The 23,208-nt window shown below is 47.6% G+C and overlaps 1 protein-coding gene across 2 annotated transcripts in view; it reads left to right on the plus strand.

The window, feature by feature from the left end:
* Positions 1–23,208, plus strand: part of MARCHF4 (membrane associated ring-CH-type finger 4) — a 96,709-nt gene that overhangs the window by 71,469 nt on the left and 2,032 nt on the right. For both annotated transcript variants that reach the window (XM_074548716.1, XM_005485267.4), the window contains exon 3: positions 4,879–5,071. In XM_074548716.1, the coding sequence (XP_074404817.1) occupies positions 4,879–5,071 (193 nt within the window). The remainder of the gene's footprint in view (positions 1–4,878; positions 5,072–23,208) is intronic.

Genomic DNA, 23,208 nt, shown 5'->3' on the forward strand with positions numbered 1-23,208 from the left:
TGTTAAACAGGAGTTTTCCAGGATGCCAGTGCTGTAGCCTGAGTCTTACCAGATGCTGTGGCACATGGAGGAGGGGGGTTTTCATCATTGCACATTTCCATGACATGGCCCTACTGGGCCCTCCCACCTCCTTGCTGCATTTCTAGTATCTGAATAAGCCACAGCATCTGGAAGTGTACAGCAGGGAAGCTATGCCACAGCAGTGGCTTAATTTTGCTTGGTAAATTTATAAGAAAAAAACATCCTCCAGAAGATAATTGATGGCCAGGGTCTTGGGACAGCAGCAAGGGGAGAACCACACCTAAGCTGCAAATGATCCTCTCTAACCTTCTAGGAAAAACCTCTCTTGCTTGTGACCCTGGGTCTGAGAATTAAATTGCTGACTAGCACAGCTCAGGATGTTAATGATGTGTATTAAGGGGATGTGTCAGATACAGCAATAAAAATAAACTGAACTGCCTGAGGCAGGCATGGAGGAGCTCTCAGGGGAGTGCAGGAAGGCTCTTCCAGCAAATGAGACTTCTTTGCAAGCTGCTGCAGTAAGACATAGACATCTTCTGCAGGCAGTATCTGCCTTGGATATGTTTGTGCTGCTGCTTGGGAACCTTTGTAGACTGCAAGTGCCAAAGACAGGGAAATACAGATCATGCATTAAATACTGTAGTAATGACATTATTCATCTGTGTTACGTGAGCAGGTTTTCACTTACAAATCTCTAAGCAGAATCACTGAAGCAAACAGGGAAACAGGTTTGTGTCAAGTACAACTTGCAGATTATGAAACAATGCAGAACAAGTGACATACTCAAAAACAGCAGTACCAGCTTGGACCCTGACTAAAATCATCACAAATGTCAGACCTGAGCTCCTAAGAAGCCCTTTCTGAGGCATTTGGGTTGCAGATTTTTGTGATTTGGGCAAAATGGGGAAACTTGAGGAAACTGGTCTGAGAGAGAGTGGTCTGCACCTGCAGACATGGGTGGTGTGCCAAAGCACGTGGCCCAGGGGGGTGGTAGCAGGGGACAGACAGACAGCTCCAGACAGCTTCTCCAGAATGGTTTGGAGGGTTGGAGCACTTTTCCAGTGCGGGTGGCAGACCATCACAGAGAACTGCTTGGACATGTTCTGAAGCCACTGTGAGTCTGGAGCTCACAAAGCTGATCCTGTTATCCTGTAGGAGCCTTTAAAGCTTTTTGGTACCACCAAGTCCTTATTCTGCCCTGTTCAGCACTGGCAGAGCTTTCTGCCTGCCTAAAGGTCATGTCCCTGACTGACAACCTGTGTGAGCTGAGTTGTTAAAGGTGCACTTATTTTAGGGCAGCTCAGTGGCTACCAGGAGCTCGAGTCATTATCAGCTGGGGGAACAAGGGCTCAGCTTTAGGTCTCTCCCCACAAGTGGGATTGCTTGACCTACTGTGATCTTGCTAGATCTTGAACATTTGAGTGGAGATTTGGAGGGAGGGGGCTGTTTCTGCTGCTAGGCATTCAGACAAAGAGCTTTGGGGGTTTCAGATGTGCCAGTAGAGGGACTCCAGAGTTGCTGAGCAGCTCTACTGGTGACCCAAGGATGATAAGGTCTCCTGCCAAGTCCCTGGTCTGCTGGCTATAATGAGGGTGGAGAGGGCTTGGGAAAACGGGTGATTTTCTAAGGGCTGTTATGAAATCTGAAAGACATGGTGCTGTGATTGAGGTGAGCTCCTAAGGCTACCAGTGCAGGGACATGTCAAGCCCAGCTCCTGAAGCTGAAATTCATCAGCACATTCCACCTCTGAACAGCTCTTGGACCTTTCTGTCTGAGCACTCATGGGGGTAACGGGGTCTATCCTCTGTCTCATGCTAACATCTTCTATCTCATACACTAAGACATGTAGCAAAATGGAATTAAAAGATGAAAAATAATGACTCTAGTTATTAGTGGCTCAAGCTAGATCTGGGACACTAAATTGCAGTTCTCAGGTTTGCCAGAAAAAAAAATACAACATTTATTACTTCTTTTTTTTTTTTTTTACTGGAAAATACTAAATTCTTCTGCATGCTGGCTGTTTTCCCCAGTGTTCAGCTTTGACCCATTTACCTCCTTGCCAGAGGGTAATCACACCCCAGTGCCACTTTTTGAACAGAGTCAGGACTGCTGCTGTGTGTGTCACTGTCACTTAGTGCCAGATGCAGGGGGAGAGCCTCCTACCCCCTGGCACAGCTGACAGGCTCCAGGCTCTTCATTATCACCGCAGTGAATTTCCCAGCAGCCATGCCAGCTGAGCAGTGTCAGGCACTGTCCCTGCCAGTGTTTCAGCCTCTCTGTTCCCAGCCAAGGGGAGCAGGGTCTGAGGTTTTGCACTCAGGTGTAACTCTTCTGTTCTCTGAGCCCCATCCCCTTTGACAGTGTATTCAGTGCTACACCTAAGCCTCCCTTTCTCTGCAGAGCCATGGTGTTGGTGGTACATGGCTTCTAGTTGTAGAAAAAAGTTTCTTTGCTGCTAATCACTACCTTGGAAGGACCTGTTCCTAGCAGAGGCCTTGCAGTATTCCAGGCAGATGGTGAGGAGCCAGTCCATTACCTCCTCAAGAGAGAGAAATGATGCAGAATGATTTGGCTGGCACAGGTGCACGCGGGTCAGTGTGCGGGGCTGCAGTGAAGTCCCAGGCTGAGCTCTCAGCACTCTCATTCCCTCTGAGTCAGCCACTGCCAGTGGAATGGGAGATGAGGTCTGGGGGAAGCTGCAGGGGTGAAACTGCAACCCCATGCACACAGCCAAGCTCCCTCCCCACCACATGAATTTAGTCCTGGAGCTCTGGGCTAAAGTCATTGCTTGCAGATTTGTCCTTTATTGGCTTATGATGCTGTTGAGAACAAAGCTGGAGAGCTGGTGGGAGGATGGCAGAGCTGCTTATCCCACCCTCACATGGCAGATTTGTGATGGGTGCTAGGTGGCCTTTGCTCTGCCTGATGTCAGGAGAGGAGTTGCACCATTGCACCTCTGTTATGGACTCCAGCACACCTGCAGCATTGGGACTTCCAGGCTGTTCACTGTGGGACCTTCTCAGTGGCACAGAGGTGCCAGGTGGATTTGGTGGAGGCATGGAGCAGGTTGGGCTGTGGCAGAGTGGGAATGGGCTGTTGAAAAGATTACTGAGTGTCCCCAGTGCTGTGTTTGCCTTTGGCTGGGTCAGCTGCTGGGGCAGATGGCAGGAAGGGGACAGCAGTAGCTGAGCCCAGGGAAGAGACTGGGTTTAGCTGAACCCAGTCCTGCTTCAGGGGGGAACAAGCTCTCTCTCTCTCTGCTCAGCAGCCCAGTGACCATTTCTGTGGCCAACTCCAAATAAGCTGGTACTGCCCACCTCACTGGTGCTACACATCCATGGTGGACAATTTGAGGGCTGTCTGCCCATGCAGGATGTAAGCCAAGGAGCAAGGCTGGCAGAGGCAGAGGAATCTCCTTCAACTGCCACCCACAGACCTCAGCCTCTGGCTGAAGCTCTTGTTTGTCCCTCTCCAAATGCAGCCCTTTTCAGGGAAGTGCATTTGGTTCAGGGGTTTGAGGGGTTTGGTAGCAGTGCCATGTGTGTCTGTACCAGCACAAGTCACCCTGTGCTTCTCACCCTTCAGTCAGGGTTCAAAAGTCCTTGGAAAAAACATTGCTAACTCCTGGCTGGCCTGAGCATTAAAGAGGTATCCAGTACTTGAACTCCCTTCTTGCACTGCAGAAGGATGGGACCAGGCTTGCTGGGTGATCCTGGTGTCCTAGGATACGTTTGACCAACACGCAGGGCTCTGAGATCTCACAAGATTGTTACTTCATGGGGACATTGAATTTGGGCTCAATCTAGGCTAAAGATTTTCAACTCCTCTGAATCCTCTGTACCTCAGGAGGTTGAAGTCCATCTTTGTTTATCCTCCTGCCAGTCCCACTGTGATTTCAAGGGCATGTATCTCACAGCTAGAGGTGGCCTATATACTTCAGTGCCAGGAGAGACTGTCTTTCCTTAACCTGTTTACACATTTGATGTTTGATTTGCAGAAGATGCTATGGACCATGTCCCCAAGTCTTGTTAAAGACTCCAATTTCTGCTCTTGGTTTTATAGGACAGTTTTCTCAGCAGTGTAAATCTGAGTGGGGAGGTTTTATGCTGGATGACAGAGAGGAGTCTGGGTTTAGGATATTTATAACATTGCTTATACAAAGCTCTTTGACAAAGTGAATGGATTTGGAGGAGTTACTTCTATTTTTTTCTTTTTCTGAGGAAGAAGCATTGACGTTTACCTTGGAACACAGCCTGAATATGTCTTCATCTAAAGGCAGGGTGTCCTGACCACAACAACTTGTGTTGTTTGTAGCACGTTCTGTGGGATGTGCATTGCCACTGTGAGATTCTACCTAGGGCTGTGATCATGTCAGATCTCACAAAGTGGCACAGAGCCAGCTCATATGAAAGAGAGCTTGGTTCTTTGAGATACTTACTCTTTTGGTACTGGGATGCCCTGGATGAGGATGTTGCCTGGCTTCTATTTGAGGGAGCAACTGAATTTATGGTTTCTGATGGCCATCGCAGATCTACTGCCATGGGCATGTTGTTTTTGGTGTCTTGCCTTCATCCATCCTGCCTCACTCAGGTTGCTGTGCTTTCCTGGTGAGATGCAGGACTCCTTTCCATTGCCTCTTCAGCAGTGCTGCCAAGAAACCCAAGGCCGTGCACTGTTGAACAACTGCCATACTCCATCCCAAATATGGATGGGGTAAAAGCACCTATGCCCAGAGGTGCTCTTTGAGATCTCCAAAGCCACCACAATGGTGCAAAACAGCGATGTGCTCCAAGTAACTAACTCTTCTCTTTTGTCCTCCCTCCCTCCCTCCCTCCGTCTTGTGCCCTCCCTGTACAGTGGCAGGCCATCTCTCTGACGGTCATTGAGAAGGTTCAGATAGCAGCGGCCATCCTGGGTTCCCTCTTCCTCATCGCCAGTATCTCGTGGCTCATCTGGTCGACCTTCAGTCCTTCAGCCAAGTGGCAGCGCCAGGACCTGCTCTTCCAGATCTGCTATGGAATGTACGGCTTCATGGACATTGTCTGTATAGGTGGGTGACCGTACCTCACACCGTGCCAGCTGCTCACTCACCCCTGGAGAGGAGTGGGGCATGGCCTGGTCTGGCTTGGATTGAGTCCCACAGCTTTTCCTCCTCCTTGCTTTTATGGCCCATTTTTCACTGTTCTCTCAGCTCATCTGGGCAACCCCAGAGTGTTTCCTTGGCTGGGGTGGCAGAGGTACCGGCAAAAACACCAGACAGAAGCAGATGTCTCTTCAGAGCAAGAAGTGGGTGGGGAGGTCTAGGGGAGGCTGGGGAGTGTCAGGCTTTAGAGAATAAAGCTAATCCTGGGATAGCTGATTTAGGGATTGCCCCACACCAGGCGTGGAAGGGTCTCTCCACACGCAGCTCCTTGGCTCTCCAGCCCAGTCTGCTCCTCATGATCAGTGGGAGAGGTGGTATAGCCCCAGTCTCTCTGCCTGGCAGGAGTGGCTTCCCCTTCTTTGGCCCACCTTGGAGCTGTAAGTCCAAACCAGGTCACGGGCCAGCCTGGGGTCCTTGTCAGGTTTCTGGTACAGAGCAGCTCTTTGAGGATGCAGCTGCCTTGCTCACACTGCACAAGCCTGGAGAGCACAGCAGTGCTGTCAGCCTGACCCCAGGAAAGTCTCCCTGGGACCAGTGCAAGTCTGCAGGATGGAGGGACATAGCTGCCAATACCTGCAGCAGCTCCTGAAACACTCTGGTGAGCACCAGCCACCTCAAAATGTGCCCCTGAGCAGTGTCCACCCAAGCACAGGCCACAAGATAATTTGTCAATTCAAGTGACCCTGACAGGAAGCAAAAAGGGAACCAGAGACCTCTTCATGTCTGGGTCCTGGCATCACTGTTAAGAAGTTAGAAGCCCCCTCAAACTCAGTGGGAAAAAGCAGTCTTCTTTACTTGGTGGATATGTGTATGTGTGGATAGAACCATTCCAGAGGGAAGAACAGCCCCCATTCCAGCCTGCAGGAGAAGCAGGACAGAGCAGCAACTAGTGGAATTTGGGTGCAGAAGTAAAACAGACCCAGTGGCAGGGACAGAATTCTGGACTGCACACCCTGGTGTCCAGGTTCAAATGGCTCTTGGCCTCAGCAGCCTTCCAGCACAGGACGGGGCTGCCAAGACCAGTTCCTCCCACTGTTGCCACCACTGTGCTAGCAATGAGATGTGAGCTTGGCCTGTAGAGATCACCCTGCTTCTTCATGTGATGCTGGTGGAGCTACCACGTTTCCCCAGGAACAAAGTGTGTTAAAGAGAGATGGGCAGCACCCATATGTTGGCACGATAGGCACAACAGGCTATGTCCTCTTACTGGAATAATTGAAAGTGGAAAAAAAATTTCCCAGTGCATGTGTGGTGTGCACATGGGTTGCCTTGTTGGCAGGGGACAGAAGTGGAGAGCTCTGAGCTGGGCACACATCAGTAACATGATTAACTGGCTTTGATAAAGTTTTAAGAGCTGAGGGGAACTGATTAGCTCATCTGTTAATAGGAGGCAAATCTTACCACATAGCAGAGAACAAACCATGCCAACCTTGAACTGAAGGGGAACTGGGCAGACAGATCAGATTTTAGGTTCTTTTGTTTGTTTGTTTGTTTTTGTTATTTTTTCCTAAGGATTTGGCCTCTATTTCTCTTTTCCACCTTCTCTGAGGGAAAAATAAGTTTATTTGCATCTTCACTGATGTCACCATAAAGCATAATGCCCCAAGCTGGGAGCTTACATCCCATTCCCAGGAACGTTTCAGAGTCGTGACTTGGGGCATCCCCTTGTCTCATGTTCTTCCCTGCACAGCTGGCAGTCCCGGGGTGCCAGGCATGCTGGCTTTCCCACAAACTCAAAAGGCAGTGGGAAGCATTACAGATGCAGTGAGTTCACATGTCTGTACGTGGGTTCTCTTGCCCAGAGCTGCTCCACTTGGGCTGTGTGCAGCACGTCTGCCCATGCTGCCAGGCAGCCCACCCATGCTCATCAGGGACAGGGGATGTTCTGGAGCACGTGAGCTCTGTCTCCATTCCTGTAGAAAAGCTCATGTGTGATGCTGCCAGCCCTCTGCCCCTGCCACCCTGCAGTGTAAAACTGGATTGTGTAGTGCATTTTTGCACTTTGAAATCCCAGCTGTTGGTGCTGCTGCTGCTGTTGCTGCCAGCTCAGCAGTGGAGAGAAAATAAGTTCTGAGCAGTACTAGCTGAGAGTGTGTGTTCACTCTTCTCCCCTCCTCCTCCTCTTCTGCCCAGTTCAAACTTAGTGACAAATGAGATCTTCAGCAGTTGATGTGGTCATCTCTCTTTTCTGAGTGACTTCTCCTGAGCTCTGCAGATTTCAGGGCGTGCACTGGCACTGGCCAAAAGGCTGCTCTGTCCCACCGAGGGGCAAGGCCAGGTCAGGCCAGGGGAAAGGACTCATCACAGGGAATTCTTTCCTATGAACACAAGCTCAGGGTGTTGGGGTTGTTCTGCCTGGAGAAGAGAAGGGTCTGGGGATACAGCTTTCCAGTACATCAAGGGGTCCACAAGAGAGCTGGAGAGGGACTTGGGGCAAGGGCATGTAGTGATGGAACACAGGTCATGGCTTCAATTTGAAAGAGAATAAGGTTAGATATTAGCAAGAAATATTTTACGGTGAGGGTGGTAAGGCACTGGAGCAGGTTGCCCAGAGAAGTTGTGGGTCCCCAGTCCCTGGAAATGTTCAAGACCACATTGGACAGGGGCTCTGAGCAATCTGGAGTAGTAGGAGGTGTCCCTGGCCAAGGCAGCTTGGAACAAGGTGATCTTTAAGGTCCCTTCCAACCCAACCCATTCCATGAACACTGCAACTGAGGTGAATTCCTCATTCACTATAAATTTGTGATGGATGCAGTCTCCCTAGAAGGCTTGCAGTGAGTTCCTCACTGTGGAACAGCTTTTCTCCCTCTCTTTATCCTTCTTCCAAACCTTACTGCCTCATGCAGGGCCTTTTGACAAATAGTCAAAGGCAGCTCTGCTCCTGACTGCCAGCATGGCCCTAAGCCTCTTGTTATTCGTCCCTGGGTTTTAGTTCAACTTCTGCAAGTTTAGGATAAAACCTCTCATGGATAATTACAGTGGCAATGGATCTTGAAATACTGGAGTCTTGTCTGTGCAATTCAGTGTCTCCTCCTCTGCAGTAGAGCCCTTTTCCTCTTTTGTTACCTAGCCTGTGGGTGGGTAGGAAAGATTTAGGAACTAAGAAATGCTCAGTCATGGGGAAAGGGCAGACATTAGGTGCACTCAGTTCTACCACACTTGGTTTTTCCAGGTAATGTAAGATGCTGTCTGTATATTTTTTTGTAACAGGCTGGGCAGCCTTAGCTAGCAGAATGTGATACCATAGGTCCTACAGTAATTGCATGAATTCCAGTTGTTTCTTCCTCCAGCTTGACCCCCAAATTTTTCTTTCACTATCAGAGGAGCAGAGGTTTGAAAGACAAAGTTCTTACTGAAGAGCAGGTGTGCTGAAATAGAGCTCCTCTGTAGCTCCTGCCAGTTTGCACTTCTGTTATAGCTGGATGTCTCACATCCATTGGGTAGCCAGTGATTCTTGTCCTGGAGGCAGGTTTATACACCCTGTCACTGGAGATGCTCAGCAGGACACTTCCTCTGGCACTCTGGAGTCTCAAAGCTGGAGAGTCACCAACTCTGCAGAGGTGTGAATAAAATCAGACAGGCAGCCAGCAACTGCCCAGCTGTTTTGTGTGATCTCCTATCTACCTGGTCAGTAAGGGATTTAGGTAGCAATTTGCCAAGATAGAGATATCTGTGGCAATTTGCATGGGTAATCCCATGGCAGCACTGATCTTTTCCAGTGTGGAGTCAAAGGTGAGGGCATAAGTGCTTCCTTGCACATACTGCTCCCTCAGCACATTATCTGGTTGTTGTTATCCTCATTTGTTCTGAAATGGGCAGATCATCTCCAAGCTGAACTCTGAAAATATGTCTGTTTACTCAGAGACCATTGATCCATGGAACAAAATCCAGGGGTCTGGATTTGACCCTCAGTCACTAACCTTCAGTAATATACTAGTTTTCTTTGGACTTTTCTAGATCTAGCATGCCCCACAAAAACAGTTGGGAGGGACAGGAACCATTATCTGCCTCTTCACCCATGATGGAAACAAAAACCATAACCAAAGTAAAACCAGTGTGCTCCTCATGATCAGTGGGACAGGTGGTATGGCCCCAAGCACCAGAATCTCTGTCCTTCTGCGCAAGATGTGCAAGATGGGCTTTTAACACTGTTCTGCCCCTTGCTCTCAGACATCTAACAGGAGGGCAAGAAGCACTGAAAAGATTGCTTGGGATTTGTGGGAACCTCCAGTACTGGATTTTATTTAAGAACCTGTTAGAAAACATATGTCAAGAGCAGGTTGCAGGGAGATGATCCCAGTTTGTGAAGGAGGAACAAATTAAATGCTTCTTGATATCTAGCCAGCCTCGATGTCTTTGATTCTGATCTCTCTTTCATCTGTGCTATCTCTGGTCATGTCTGTAGGACAGATATGAGAGTTGGATTAAACTAGAAACTGGTGATGGTGCCAGCATAGGTACAGCTCTGCTATGAAGTCATCTACAACACAGACATCTGAGATCAGGAACCAGGAAGGGAATGAGAAGTGAGATGGGGACTGTTCATTTGATTAACTGCTCTCCCCATGGTCCATGAGAGGTAAATCCCAAGAGGTAAATCTTTCATGTAGCAAGATTAGCAAAAATGCGGTTATTGAAATGCACAGACAAATGGCATGAGCCTTCACAGGCCTCAGCTACTGAGCAGAGAGAGTAGCAGCTTAGAGCTGGCCTCGAAATCCTGAGAGATACCTGCCTGTTAATTAAATGACAGTCCTTGGAGAGGAAAGGAGGGGTTTGCCTCTCTCTCTGTCAAGGTGCAATTAGGGGAAGTCGACATTTGTAGAATAAGGTGTCATTTGGGGTCAGGAGGACAGGAAAGCATCTCCTGTTAAACAAGAAGGAACTCTGCCACCTAATGAGAGCATGTTTCAGAGTGGGCTCAGGCATCCCCAGATGGGCTCTGAGAGAGAAGCATGTCCCAGGAGGGCCATTAGCAGGCTGTGTGCACAGGGCTGTGGTGATAGGGTTTGTGTGTGCTGGCCTGCTTGGGATCACAGGGCTATGCCTGAGGCTGGCGTGCTGGGGGGTTATCCCCAGCAATGCAAAATTAATCTGGTCTGCCTCTCCTTGGATCACTGACGGATGGGCGCTTCTGCTTTGTCTGTGCCCAAGTGCCTGCTCCTTGGCTCACCCTGCCTTGGTGCTGACAGCAGTGCATTTCTCCAAGCACTAAATCCTCGTGCTTTTTAAAGTTTTTCCCACTCTTTCCCTGACTGGCCCCTGATGGTATTTGCCTTCAAAACAGCACTGCACCTCAGCAGCACAAGATGGGCAGAGCAGGACCATTCATCCAGCCAACGAGTCTTGTTGGCACACCATGGCAATCCATTACAGATCAGGAAATGTCTGCCTGCTGTTTTTAATCCCAGCTGCCAGAAAGAATAATCAAAAGCACCCAGTATGTCTGACAGCATCTCAGCACAACCATAGGTAATAACATAAGAAATCAATAGCCAATTAAAACCGATCCACAGCATTTGATCTTTCATAGTGCAGTGGGAACAGTAATTAATGGAGCTTCCTTGAAACAGTGACAATTCAAGCTTCCTGCCAAGACTAATGGGGTTTTGTTCTAAATGAGCTTTGCTTTCCAGAGGAAATGCTGGGCTGAGGTAGCCTCAGGGTGTTATCTAGCCAGGTCACTTGGGCCTTCAGCATTCAAAGGATTTAGAAGTCAAAGTCACAACGAAATAAAACAAAACTGAGAAATGAAGTATCTGCAGGGTCTTGGTCTTCATCTGTATCAGTCCCATTCTCAAAAGGAAAGCAGATGTTTTCATTCAGGTCCACACAGTCCCCCAAGGTACAAAGCTGGAAGAATTCCTATCGCAGTAGGCAATAATCAGTTTTGAGGAAGCACCAAACCCACATGTTGGCTGGATGACACCCTAAAGGCAGAGCACAAGGCAGAGAAGTTCAGCAAATGTCTTTGGAGGAGAGACCTGACAGCAGCCCACACAGCAAATGTGTGTGGCTTTGGCATACCTGGAAGAGATCTGTGAGAATATACAGTGGTCTTCTGTGTCTTTCAGCTTGATGCACTGCTTGCCATGTTCTTCATGCACTTCTTACCCAATTTGCATGTAAACTGGAGCTGTCAGGAGCTAAGAGGAGTAGCCAGATCCAAGTCCTACCTTCAGAGCAGGCTGTTGGGATAAAGCTAGGCAGCAAAGTCACCTTTTCTTCACCATGAACTCTGGTTGGACACATTCAGCCACAGTGTGCGTGCTTTAAGAACCACTGAGCACATCATTGATCTATCAGCTGTACAGAGGCTGTGTAGACAGGAACAGCCCCCACAGGGCGTGTTATGGGGCTCTCAATCCAGCTGGGCAGGGTCCCTCCTGGGGAGCAATCATTGTGGGCCCTGTAGCTGGGCCAGCATCAGGAGAAGCAACGCTGCAAAGCTGATCTGGCCACTGACTCCTTGGCTGTTATCCAGGAACCACGGATGCTCGGCAAAATCGAGACAAGCCACCCTTCTGCCCTGAAAGAAGGGACCTATTTTTATCCACTGTTGCATTGATTGTTCCATAAGAGAGGACAGGGGCAGCTGGCATGTGTGCATTGTGTTCTCCCAGCAGTGGGCAGGGCTGCAGGGGCTCCGTGTGCCCACTGGACTCCAGCACAGCTCCAGCTGCTCTCCACAGAGCCAGAACATCACTGCTGAGCAAAGAGACACGGCTTTGGACCTGGCTCTGAACCCTCTCCCTCCTTGAAGGGAGGGAACTTGGCTTCCAGCACAAACTGAGCAGCACCTGGGCTTTCACATGTGTGTGTTCAGCTCCACACTCCTTCCCCACATCTATCTCCAGCAGGGTCCCACTGTTGCAGCAGGGCTGCAACAGTGAATAACCATATCGTGAATAACCATATGGTGCTCTCTGCTCCAGTGGATCAATGTGCTTGGCGTTTAATGAGGGCAACATAATTAACTTTTTTTGAGGGGAAAAAAGAAATTCTTTCACCTTATGAACTGCATCTTGTGCTTTCAAGTGTGATACCTTACAATCAGAATGGTGCCTTACTGTCACTAAACTCCTTGACAGAATCATGTGCCTGGTGTCCCCAGTTAAGTTTCCATATATGGGCAGAGGCAGGAGCACTCACCTGCCTGTCACAACCTCTACACTGTGGCAGGAAATTCCCTTGTAGGCAGCTGGTAGGATCTCCCATGCCAGCTGCACAAATTGTGCTGTCTAGTAAGGGATGAAAAAAGTCCTCAGTTCTGTGCCAGGCTGTGTTTTTCCAAATGCCTTCTGTCCCATCACTCCTCCTACTGCAGCCTGCATCCCCACAGACACATCACTCCTGGAGGTGGAAGCTGTGGCCCATGGCAGGCTGTTGTGGCTGTAGCAAGAGAATTCAACTCCATGGTCAAAGATGAGACCACAGTGGGGTCACCCCCCATGTACAGTAGATGAGTGTGTCCCCAGCTCAGTGGGGAGCCAGAAGCAGAGGTAAGAAGAGATTAATATGAAGACACATTAATCAAGCTCTGGGATCACCTTGTAGAGACTGATTGATGGCTACCTACTAGCACAGCCATCTTTCAATCCAGATGCAACAGGCTGTAATGAAGAACATTGCAAACAAGCCTATGGGCTAAGTTGCTAAAGTTAATTCTTCCTGAAAGTTACGCCCTGAAGGAGTGCTTTTCTTCCTGCACCAAAACCCATGAATGACAGCCACACCCTGAGCCCCTGTGTCCCATGGCAGAGCTGGTTCCACAATATCCATACTATGCCAGGTGGGACAATTCACTCTGCTCAGCCACAGCCACACATAGAGCCTTTCTGTGTTCTCCAGGGCTCTCTAAACCTTTGCTGCAGGTTTAACCATGCTCAGCTCCATTCACTGCTGTCATACCTGTGAGCTCAGCACTGGCAGATCCCATAGGTGCAGGTAAACCCTTTCCTGCCCCTCAGCCTCTGTCAGCATTCACTCATCTGGATATTGCAGCCACAAAGGCCAAAAGCTTTGGTGGAAGACCCTTGTATGTGCAGAGAAGGAAGGAATGTGTTTTGCCTTCCTAGAGATTCTAGCTAGTAACAGATCAGAAATAACACACCCTTGTCCTTTTGGCTTCTACCACCTTTGTTAATATTGAACAGTGCCTCTGTAGGAGAGGAGGAGACCTTTGCAGGGGAGAAGGTGGGGTGAGACCTGTGGGGACATCATCAGGGAGCAGAGAGAGGCTGCAGCACCCAAGGTGAAAGGCTTTGGGAGGTCTCACAGAAATCCTGTTGGTATTTTTTGTCATGGCTGCGAAGGACAAAGCAGCACAGGACAGGCTGCACCATGGCATGTCCCAGGAACATGTTTATCCCAACAAAAGGCTGGCTAAATACCAGCATGAACACCTTCTGCCTGACATCCTTGGGATGCCTTCCTGCATGTTGGAGGGGAGAGATGCCCACATCTCACTCCAGTGAGGCAGTAGAGGCAATCACGATGCACATGCCAATGTGTGACATCACAGGCATCTCAGGTCCCTTAGTTTAGCCCATGTCCCTACGTTACCCTGGGGGATGGCAAGGGTGATCTGTACTCACCTTTGTGTCTCTCCTAATTGGTTTGTATTTGTCTTAGTGAAAAAGCACTTAGGCGACTGGAATAGTCTGGAGGAATTGGGCTCAGACAGGACCTGCATCCCTTAGAAAATGAAAAAATTGTGAAACTATTCTCATTTTTCCTTACAGAATTTCATTTGCTAATAAAAGCAGAGAGGGAGGCATTAGTTCTACATTCAATAAGCAAATGTCATGTTTTGATCATTCTTGAACAAAGCATTTTGATTTAACATTTAGAGATGACTGCTCATGCTGAGTGTTTCAAATTCAGTGTCAGAATTTAGAATACAACATTTTTAAAAAATTCAATTCCAAATGAAACATTTTAACCTGTCTGCAAATACACGTGTGTTCTTCCATTCTGGGGAACAATGTGACTTTTTCAGGTCCCCAAGCAAATGTGAAGGCAGATTCCAAGCTCTGCACAGCACAGTGGTGTTGTCCTTTTAAAGGAGTGTCCCTGGGATGTCTGGGGATCAGCATGACTGCCCAGGCAGTGCTTTGGGCAGAGTGACATTAGCTGTGGCACAGGAAGGTTCAGGACCCAGACCTGGAATGGTTTCCATCCTGCAAACAGAATGAAGTGGAAGTCAGGTGCTTTTTCTCTTTTCACCATAAGTATTCAACTCCATGAGCTTCTGTAGGGAATGTCTGGAAATCTGAAGGTAGAAAAGACCCATAAAATCACCTAGAGACCAGTGCTCTATTCAACCTAGCTTGAAATGATTATTTACTCCCTTCTTTTAAAGACCTTGCAGTATCTGTCATGCACACAATGAATGTCTTTCACCTCTTGAACAAAGCCTTTTCAAGATGTGGGATGTTGCTGTTATATCCATTTTAAATTCAGAGGAAAAAAAAAGCTTCCAAGAGGATCTACCCAGTCCTAGCTACAAAGCAAGGAGGGGAAACTTTAAGAGAGCAAGAGGGTTTATGAGTACTGCCTCCAAGCCCTGTCCCTCCTGTTCTGGCACAGTTATGGATAGACACACAAGTGGGGAATGGTGCTGGAGAGGCATGATTCAGAAGCAAGGGGGTGTTCTCTTGGTGGAGCTCCCATCTCTATTTATTTAGTTGATTTTTCCAAGAACAGTCTCATTTATTACTGCCTGCATAACTGCAGACTTCCCTTTAATCCTCTGCTTTATAATGCCCTGTACAGGAGTACAAGGGCCCTTCAGGGCACAACATCCATTTTGCTCTAGCTGTCCACAGCCAGCTGAGTTTATGGGAGTACTTCAGTTTATGCTTTTATCTACTGCCTGAGCAAGAATTTCTTTGGGTTTCATTTTACCTATTTTCAGTTATTTCTTGTTTTGCTTTAGGGTGGTTTTTATCACTGTTTTGAGTCAAGGGGTAAAAAAGTACTGGTCTGGGCAGTACAGGAGGAGGAAGTTGTGGTTGGTAGTTTTTATGTTCACAGCTGGAAGTATTGTGGCATCTCCAGGGCCATGGTGTTGCTGTGTGCAGCTCCAGGGGTCAGCCCAGCTCCTCTGTCACATCTCTGCTGGACAGCTGGTGTTATTTTCCCGTTGCACACAAACCGTGTGGGAGTGCTGAACAAAATAAAATTTCATTTCCATTGGGCAGCTCTTCTCAGCTCCTTAATTTAGGCAGTGTTTCCTCATGTTGGGTCTCACCAGCTCAGCCCTACAGGGCTCTGCCATGTGTTGTGGGGAACATGGCTGAGTAGGCTGCCCTGGGATGGAGGCAGCACCTCACAGAGAAGATGCATTACTTTGTAGCCATAAAAACTCCCCAAATGCTCCTGCAAAACCCTGTCCCCAGCTCCTATGAGCTCCACAAGCCCCATGACAGCAGTCCTACCTGTCAGCTCAATTCATCCTGCTGGATGAAGCCTTCCTCCTCCCACAGCTACAAATGCCATGTCTGTGGGGTGGACAGCTCCCGCTTCCAGGAGGAACCTGTGGCATCCTGTGTTCACAGGAATCACTGCTGCATGCTTGGGTCACATGAACTCAGGACATGCTGGAGTGTCACAGCCTGGAGATGGTTTCTTGCCATGTAGCTCAGCCTCATCCTGCAAAATCTCAGTGATTCCTGGGGGAGGGACGCTGCCAGCTGCCACACCAGACACTCCCAGCAGTAATGGAAGAGCTGCCGCCTGTCCCCAGCTCCCCACGCTGTGCCCCAGGAGCACCCAGCTGGTGGAGCAGCAGCTGTGGGGACTCCCTGAGGTGCCAGCACGCTGGATCCATGTCCCACCTGGCAGGGCTGACTCTGGGCTGGGTGTTACCGGCTGCTGAGAGCTTGGGGCACAGCGTGATGACCTGCCCAGGTGGATCTGCTGCTCCCCTGGCTCTGCCCGATGGGGTGGAGGAAGCAGGGAAGGAGAAGGGCTCTCACTGAACTTGGGGGTTGTCCTGGCCCACCAGGGGCTGAGGAAGCCCTGAGGCACAGCTGCCTTTGAACGGGGAGAAATGAGCTGTAATAAACACAAGGTTTTCTGGTTATTCGGCACTTGAAGGTTGTGGGCCAGCTTGTTTTTGCTGTAGTGACCCAAAATGGAAGAGTCCAAACCTCCATAAAAGACTGGGAGCAACTCCTCTGTGCACACTGGTGGGAGCCCTTCCCTGGCTATGGAGGTGCCAATCTCTGAGGAGCTCAATTTCAGTTTTGCTGGAGTCATGGCCCTGTGGCCAGGAGATCCAAGCATGGCATGCCAGTACTGGGAAAGCTGTGTGACAGTGAAACCTCACTACCATTAATGCACTTTGCAGAAGGAATGTTTTGTCTTCCCCAGGTCCATGGGATCCATGATGGCCATGGCATCCAGTGATAACAGCACTCAAGGGAGTCCAGCCATGCAGACATCCCAGTCCTGCTGAGCCACAACAGTACATAATCAGTTTTTTAAACATTAAAAAAATGTGCATTGAGAATGATTGATAAGAAAGTCCCTGATTATAATCAGCTAATTATTTTTCCATATGTTAAGCATTCACTTGAGCTCCAATCATTATGAATACATTTTCAATTTATACTTTATCTCATTCAATGCTGGCAATTGCTAAGTTTGCACACCCTCCTAGTTCAGTTCCAGCATAATTCAGAGCAGACCTTTGCTAAAAGTCTTGTGGACTAGAGAAATCCTGATCACTGGTCCAGTGTCTTGCAGCTTCCAGAAATTTCTAAAAGACAGCACCACATGTTCCAGGTTAACCAGTAGGAACTAATCCTGTATGCAGGGAAGACTGTTCAGCTCTAGGGACAAAAACTAAATTTTGGAGAGTGGAGATGATAGTTATGAAGGAATCTATACTTCCTATTCGATTTCCCCAGAAAGCAAAGACTCCCTGAAAATTTGAATGTATCAGTAGTTTGTATGGGAAGCAGCTGTTTAATGAAAGCATTCCAGAGCTGAAGAAAAGTAAGATGTGAGGATAATGGACTCCAGCAAAGCAGCAGCAGCAGCCCCAGGGGAGCAGAGCAGCCAGTGTCTCTTGGGAAGAGAATTTGAAGGATAAAAGAGCTGTGAACAGCTCACAGCTGCCAAAAGGGATGATACTAAAGGCACAGCAGCAAACTGTGCCTGTGCAGGGGGAAGCTCAGAAGCGTGGGAAGAGAGCACAGAGGCTGCACCAGGAACTCTTTGAGGACCCAAAATCAGAAGCTGCAATCACACAAAAGGCAGAGAGAATAACCTTCAACTAATGAAAAGTCTCTAGAAATCACACAGGCATGGGGAGCTGTCAGAGTTGAGCCCCAAGATGACCATCCAGAGATTCAAAAGGCAAAAATAACTGGGTCCATAAGCATAAGTGAAAAAGAACAAGGCAAGTCTAAGAGCTCAAATAGTATTTGATAACAAAGAGACAAATAGTTAAATGTTGCCTTTGTTTCAGTCCTCAAAACTTAACTAAAATAATTTTAATGAGGAGAAAGGAGCCCAGGGCAGAATCAGAAAAGAAGAGCCTCAAAAATATTCAAATGAGTTAGCTTTGTCCTTGTCAGCATGTCCTAATGAACTTCAGAGGCAGCTGCAGGAGCAGTGGCTGACCCATGAGCATTTCATCATCAGGAACTTGAGGAGGATGCAGGAGGTGCCAGGCAGCTGGGGAAATGCAAGCAGAGTACCTAACTTTAAACATAATCTCTATCAGATAATGAAGGTAGGCACTGAGGAAATGAAGGGCAAATCAGCTTAACTGATTCACAGAAAGATACTGAATCTTTTTTAGCCAACCAATTGGTGAGCACAGGAGTATAACCAGATGTAATTTGGAAGGGTAATTGCAAAGTGGCTAAGGAGGAAGCTGTTAGTTTAATATGCTGTGGCTTGGGCAATGCTCTTGGTGCTTTGCCTTTGGACTCTCCTCCCAGAGAAACATGTTCTAGATTAAATTACTATAATGCAGGTGTACAGCCAATGGAGAAACTGCTTTCTCAGTAGTTATCAGTGGTGTGCTGTAAACTGGAAACACATTTCAAGTAGAGAGTCTTTTGGACTCTGCTCTCTTCAATATTTTTGTTAATGACTTAGATAATTAAATAGGATCTGCTGTTATAAAATACACAGATGACACCAGGCTTGGAAAGGCTGCAAGCACTTTGGAGGATCAGATCAGCATTTGAAATTTGAAATTATCTTGGCAAATTGGAGGAATCAACAAGATGTAATTGAATAAAGAAGTGCAAAGCATTACCCTTAGGAATGAGAAATCAGAATCCCAAACACAAGCTGGACCAGTCACACTGCTGAAGACAGTGACAGACCAGTTTATTTCAGCAGGGAATCAAAAGGCAGGTGGGGAGTTACAGTGCTGATTCTGCACCTCTCTGCTCTGGGACTGCACCCTGCTGGGGAGTTCACCTGCAGAAAAAAGGGAAATGAAATGAAAATATTCTGGAGATGATGAGCAGGATTGAGGAGAAGAAGGACATTACCTCATTCCCAGACTGGTCAGCTCTGGGGTTCACAACTCTCCTCCAAATCCGCCCAAGTACAGAGTCAAATTGATGCCATGACATTGTTTTCAAATACAAAACTACTTCTCCCTGTTCCTTGGTTCACCTTCTTCCCCATTTCCTGAAGAGCACAGGTTCACCCTCTTCCCCATTTCCTCTGCAGCCTTGAGTATCAACCACAGGAGCACCTAAGAATGCCAGGCTGTTCAGAGAATTTGTCATATTCAGCTGGAACCAACCTGGGCACAATGGTGAGGGATGCCAGATACCATGTACCCCTTTGCAAGCCTGTATTTCTTTTCCTGATTGATCATCAGCCACTTTCCTGTTCTTAGGTCAAGATAAAAGGTGACTAAGGATGGAGCAAATAAGATAAGATTAAGGCAAAAAGATTAGTGAGGGCTGAGCTGGTGGAGCTTTGGAAACAAAAGTGCCGAAATTTGAGATTGTCACAAAAGATTAAAGAATTCACAGAAAGGGAGGGAAGGGTTTGTGTATGCAATGATGTCAATAGAGAGAAAGCCTTGCAAATAAAGTGTTATCTCCCCGAAAGCTTGGTTTACCTTGGCCTGAGTCACAGCTGCTGTGGAGGCAAACATTAAGCTTTGATCACAGCTGCCATAATCTTCCCCTGACACCCAATAATGAAAGCAACCGAAACAGGCTGAAGCATGGCAGCTGTCTGGCTGAGATGAAATTGCATTTGAAAAGGAAAACAAAAAGGCAAAGTCCTGCTGAAGGTGGAAACAAGAGGTAACAGGACAGGGCCTTTTTGAGAAGGCAACTGGCTGGAATAGACTGTGATTTTATTCTCATGTAGATAATATCAGTGTCAGTGCAGGGGTGATGAGCCACCCACTGTCAGCAGAAGCCCTGTTTTGGTGGTTTTCCTTACTGGCAAACAGATGAAACAGTTCCTGCCCTAAAACTTTACCTGTTTCTTTCAAGAAAATGAATGGCAAGTGTTGGAATAAGAAGAAGGATAAATAGAGGCTGAAAATTCTGGGGAAAACACTTAGTGGCAGAGGCTGACCACATTCAGGAATTCACTGAATGTTGTTTCTGGGAGACTGCTGCTCCAAAGTTACTTTAAATTCGAGGCTCACAACCCCCTGGGTTAATCTCAGTCTCACAGGATGGTGGTACAGCAGCTGTGATGGTACTGCTCCCCATCCAGAGACACAAACACAATTCCCTTGTTACTCTGCCACTGTTCTCCCAGCAGCTCTTCTGGCCCTTGGGCTGAGGACCTTTCTCTTGATGAGTTTTCTTACAAGCCCACCCATGCAATGCATCTCTGTCTCTATTCCCGAGATTCCAGCTTTCAACAACTTTCAGATCAAGGAATTTCATCTAATGCTGGTCCAGCAAGGTCTCTACATGAGAAAATGGGAACGAGAGCAACACATAATGAGTGCCCACATTCCATGGGAGTTTCACTTCACCAACACTACAAACTAGGGATTTCATGGAGCAACGAGGCAACGATCTAGACTAAAAGTGTACAGGTCACAGAAATATTCCTTCTGAAGAGGATGGTTTTCACAGAGGATCCACTGAGAGCAGATTTTCTGAATCAGAAGAGGGCAAGATAAAATGGGGAGAAGTAGAAAAGGACCAGGACACTCCCAGAATCCATCTGAAACTCTGATATAGACATTTCTGTGTTGAGGACTGCACAAAGAGAGAAGATCACGCAAGCCTGCAATCTTACACACTCACACAGAGGATTTGGCTTATGGAATAACTGCTTCTAAGTGGACACCTCCAGTTGAATACAGTCCTTCCTAAAGGATTTCCCACTGAATTCTGGCCTTTAAACTGAACATTTCACCTCAGTCAACAAGAATGATTCTTGAGGGGAGGGATGTTCTTGGTAAGGGATGCACAGAGCTGAATGTAAGAATTCCAATCCTAATTTATCTGAGGCAGACAAGATTTGTTTCAATGAGAGCATTAAGCATCCTGCAGCTTGATATTAACTGATGGACTCTTGCTTACCCTTGGCACTTCCTCTTGTGAATGAATCACTGTTACTTCCGCTTCCATGCCCACCCCTCCACTTGGTTCCTTCTTAATTTTACAGCTTCCTGAGCTTGACACTGGGAAATCGATAAGTAATTTAGAGCCCAGTAAATACAGATGAAAAGAGGTTATTTTGTACTTTTATAAATATTTGGAAACCAAAACTATCTAAGAAAACAGCTGCTCAATTGACTCAGCAACCCATCCATCAGCATCACACAGTTAATTGCATAAGATCATAAACATTTATAATTAGAAGGCAAACAAACAAGAATTTTATAAACAGCCCTCTTGAATCAGGCTGTGCATTAAATATTTGTGATAAGGTAATTAAGAACAGATTTACAATCGTGGCTCGGTGTTTAATACTTTATAGAATGGATTTGATTCTATGGACAATGTTCTACAGCCAAAGAGAAAACATTTGATTTTGGCTCTTTTATCCCAGGCTTAAAGTGGTCTCTGAGAAACACTGATCAGAGTGGAATTTCATTCATTACTGATCAGACAGCTCATTTAAATGTATGTCTAATGTCCCTTGTCATGGGCTGATCCACTTCAGGCATGCTTCAAAGCTCTGTCTCCTTGGCTGGATCTGCAGGCTTTCCCTAAGTCCTGCTTTTTATGGTTGATGCTTTGATCAGACCACGTCAGAATCCTCAGCCATGTTTCAAAGCAGGAAGGGAAACCCACATTTGCTATTATGACATCACTGGGTTTGGTTATAAAAAGCCAGCAGCACTGCAGGGTTACAGCTGTGCAATCTCAGTGGCCTGTGGGAACCAGAGGGTAGAGCTCTCTCATACTGTGGTGCCCTGCACTGTTCCCTGTCCCAAAATAGTCAGATCTCCATACAAGCTATCCAATGGAGTTAATTCTACAGCCAGTGAGCAGGCTCAGCATCCCATTTCAATGAATGCAAGTTCATTCCCTGAAGCTAATCTGGGATCAAGTCAGCGGGGCTCCTAGTTATGCTTAGAACCAGGGAGGCTGGAAACTCAGTCTGTACTGAAGCAAGGATTTAAACTCTTTAACATCAAATGCTGATCCTAAGAAACCACGTGCCTGCATCCTCTCAGTGGGTAATGGGGAGATTAGCCTTAAGGGTAAAATGACCTTCAGGTGTTTTGGGGTCTGATGTGGCACAGGTTGTCTCCAGTAATAATCTGTCATCAGAAGCTGGAAGTGTCTGGAAAAGGTAGGTAGTGGGTAAAGCTGTAGGATTTGATTAATCAATGATAGCTGTAAACCACTTTATTCTGGGGTGCCCATCATCTCTCTACATGTTGTTGGTCAATTCAGCCCATTTGTTTAGGCATGGGTTTGATTCTTGTGAATCTTGTTCTTGTATTTTTATGATTGCAACAGGAAGGCAAGAGAGCTACTTTTATTAGAAGGGTTTTTGATAATCTTGATCGTGACCCAGAATGGTGAAGCCAACTCACCATTCTGAGTTGGCTTCACCATTCTAACTGAGTGCTAACTCACCCAGTCCTGCCTGCTGGTCTGGCTTCAGTTACATGGGACACAAAGGCACTTTCCTAAGAGACAGATGGCTGCAAAGCAGGGACACTCAGGCTCCCCTCATTCCACATAAATCCCATTGTCTAGCAAGGCTTGTGAGGTATATTACAGTGTGCCAGCTAAGCCAGTCTACAGGAGATGTTGCAGCTTCCTTCAGCCTCAGGGGAGAAGACTTGTGTGGCAGCCACTGCTAGACCTAGTGCTTCCACAGGGTCTAGCCAGGGTCTGGCAACTTCAGTAATAGTAGCAGAGCTTAATACTCAAGTAGTGTTATCATCCAAGCAGCTAAAATAATTTAATTCCTTAGTCCTCATGTAAGGGTGGGGAGGATGATGGAGACAGCTGGGAATTGAGCTAACTGCTGGGCTGCTGAGGGGCCTGAGCTGCTCCTTCTCTTAGGAACACAGAGACCATTAGCAGTGCTGTGTCCTACAGCCCAGAGCCATCTCCAGACATCAGCCCTGTGCCTGCAGGTGGGCAGCAGGACACAGGCACTGCCTGCATGCTCTGCACACACTGGGAGCTCCTCTGCCCTTTCTCTCAAGCGTGCTGAGCTCTCCCTTGGGAGGAGGCAACGATGCTGGATGAGGTACCTGCTCTGCAGATGAGCAAAACTTTACCTTGGATAACAAACCACTTATGGGTACAGACAGAACCTCTTTTTCTGCTCAGTTGCTGCCTCTGGCCTCCACATGTGTGTCTGCTCTGCTGCTGTGTGTGTGGGGAGAGACATGGGCTGTGCACACACACGGCGCTGGTGCAGCAGCCGTCAGTGACACGTCAGCTGCAGCTACACCCCCTCCAAACACACGCCTGAGCCCAGTGAATCATGCCTATGCAGCATGCAAAATTAGCCCAGTGAGAGATAAACCTTGGGCATTTGTTGGTAAACAGATACTCTTTTGCTGTAAGAGCATAACTCACTGCGCTCCATTTACGATCCGTTTGTCG

Source organism: Zonotrichia albicollis, chromosome 10 (genome assembly GCF_047830755.1).
Source record: "Zonotrichia albicollis isolate bZonAlb1 chromosome 10, bZonAlb1.hap1, whole genome shotgun sequence".
Classification (NCBI taxonomy): Eukaryota; Metazoa; Chordata; class Aves; order Passeriformes; family Passerellidae; genus Zonotrichia; species Zonotrichia albicollis.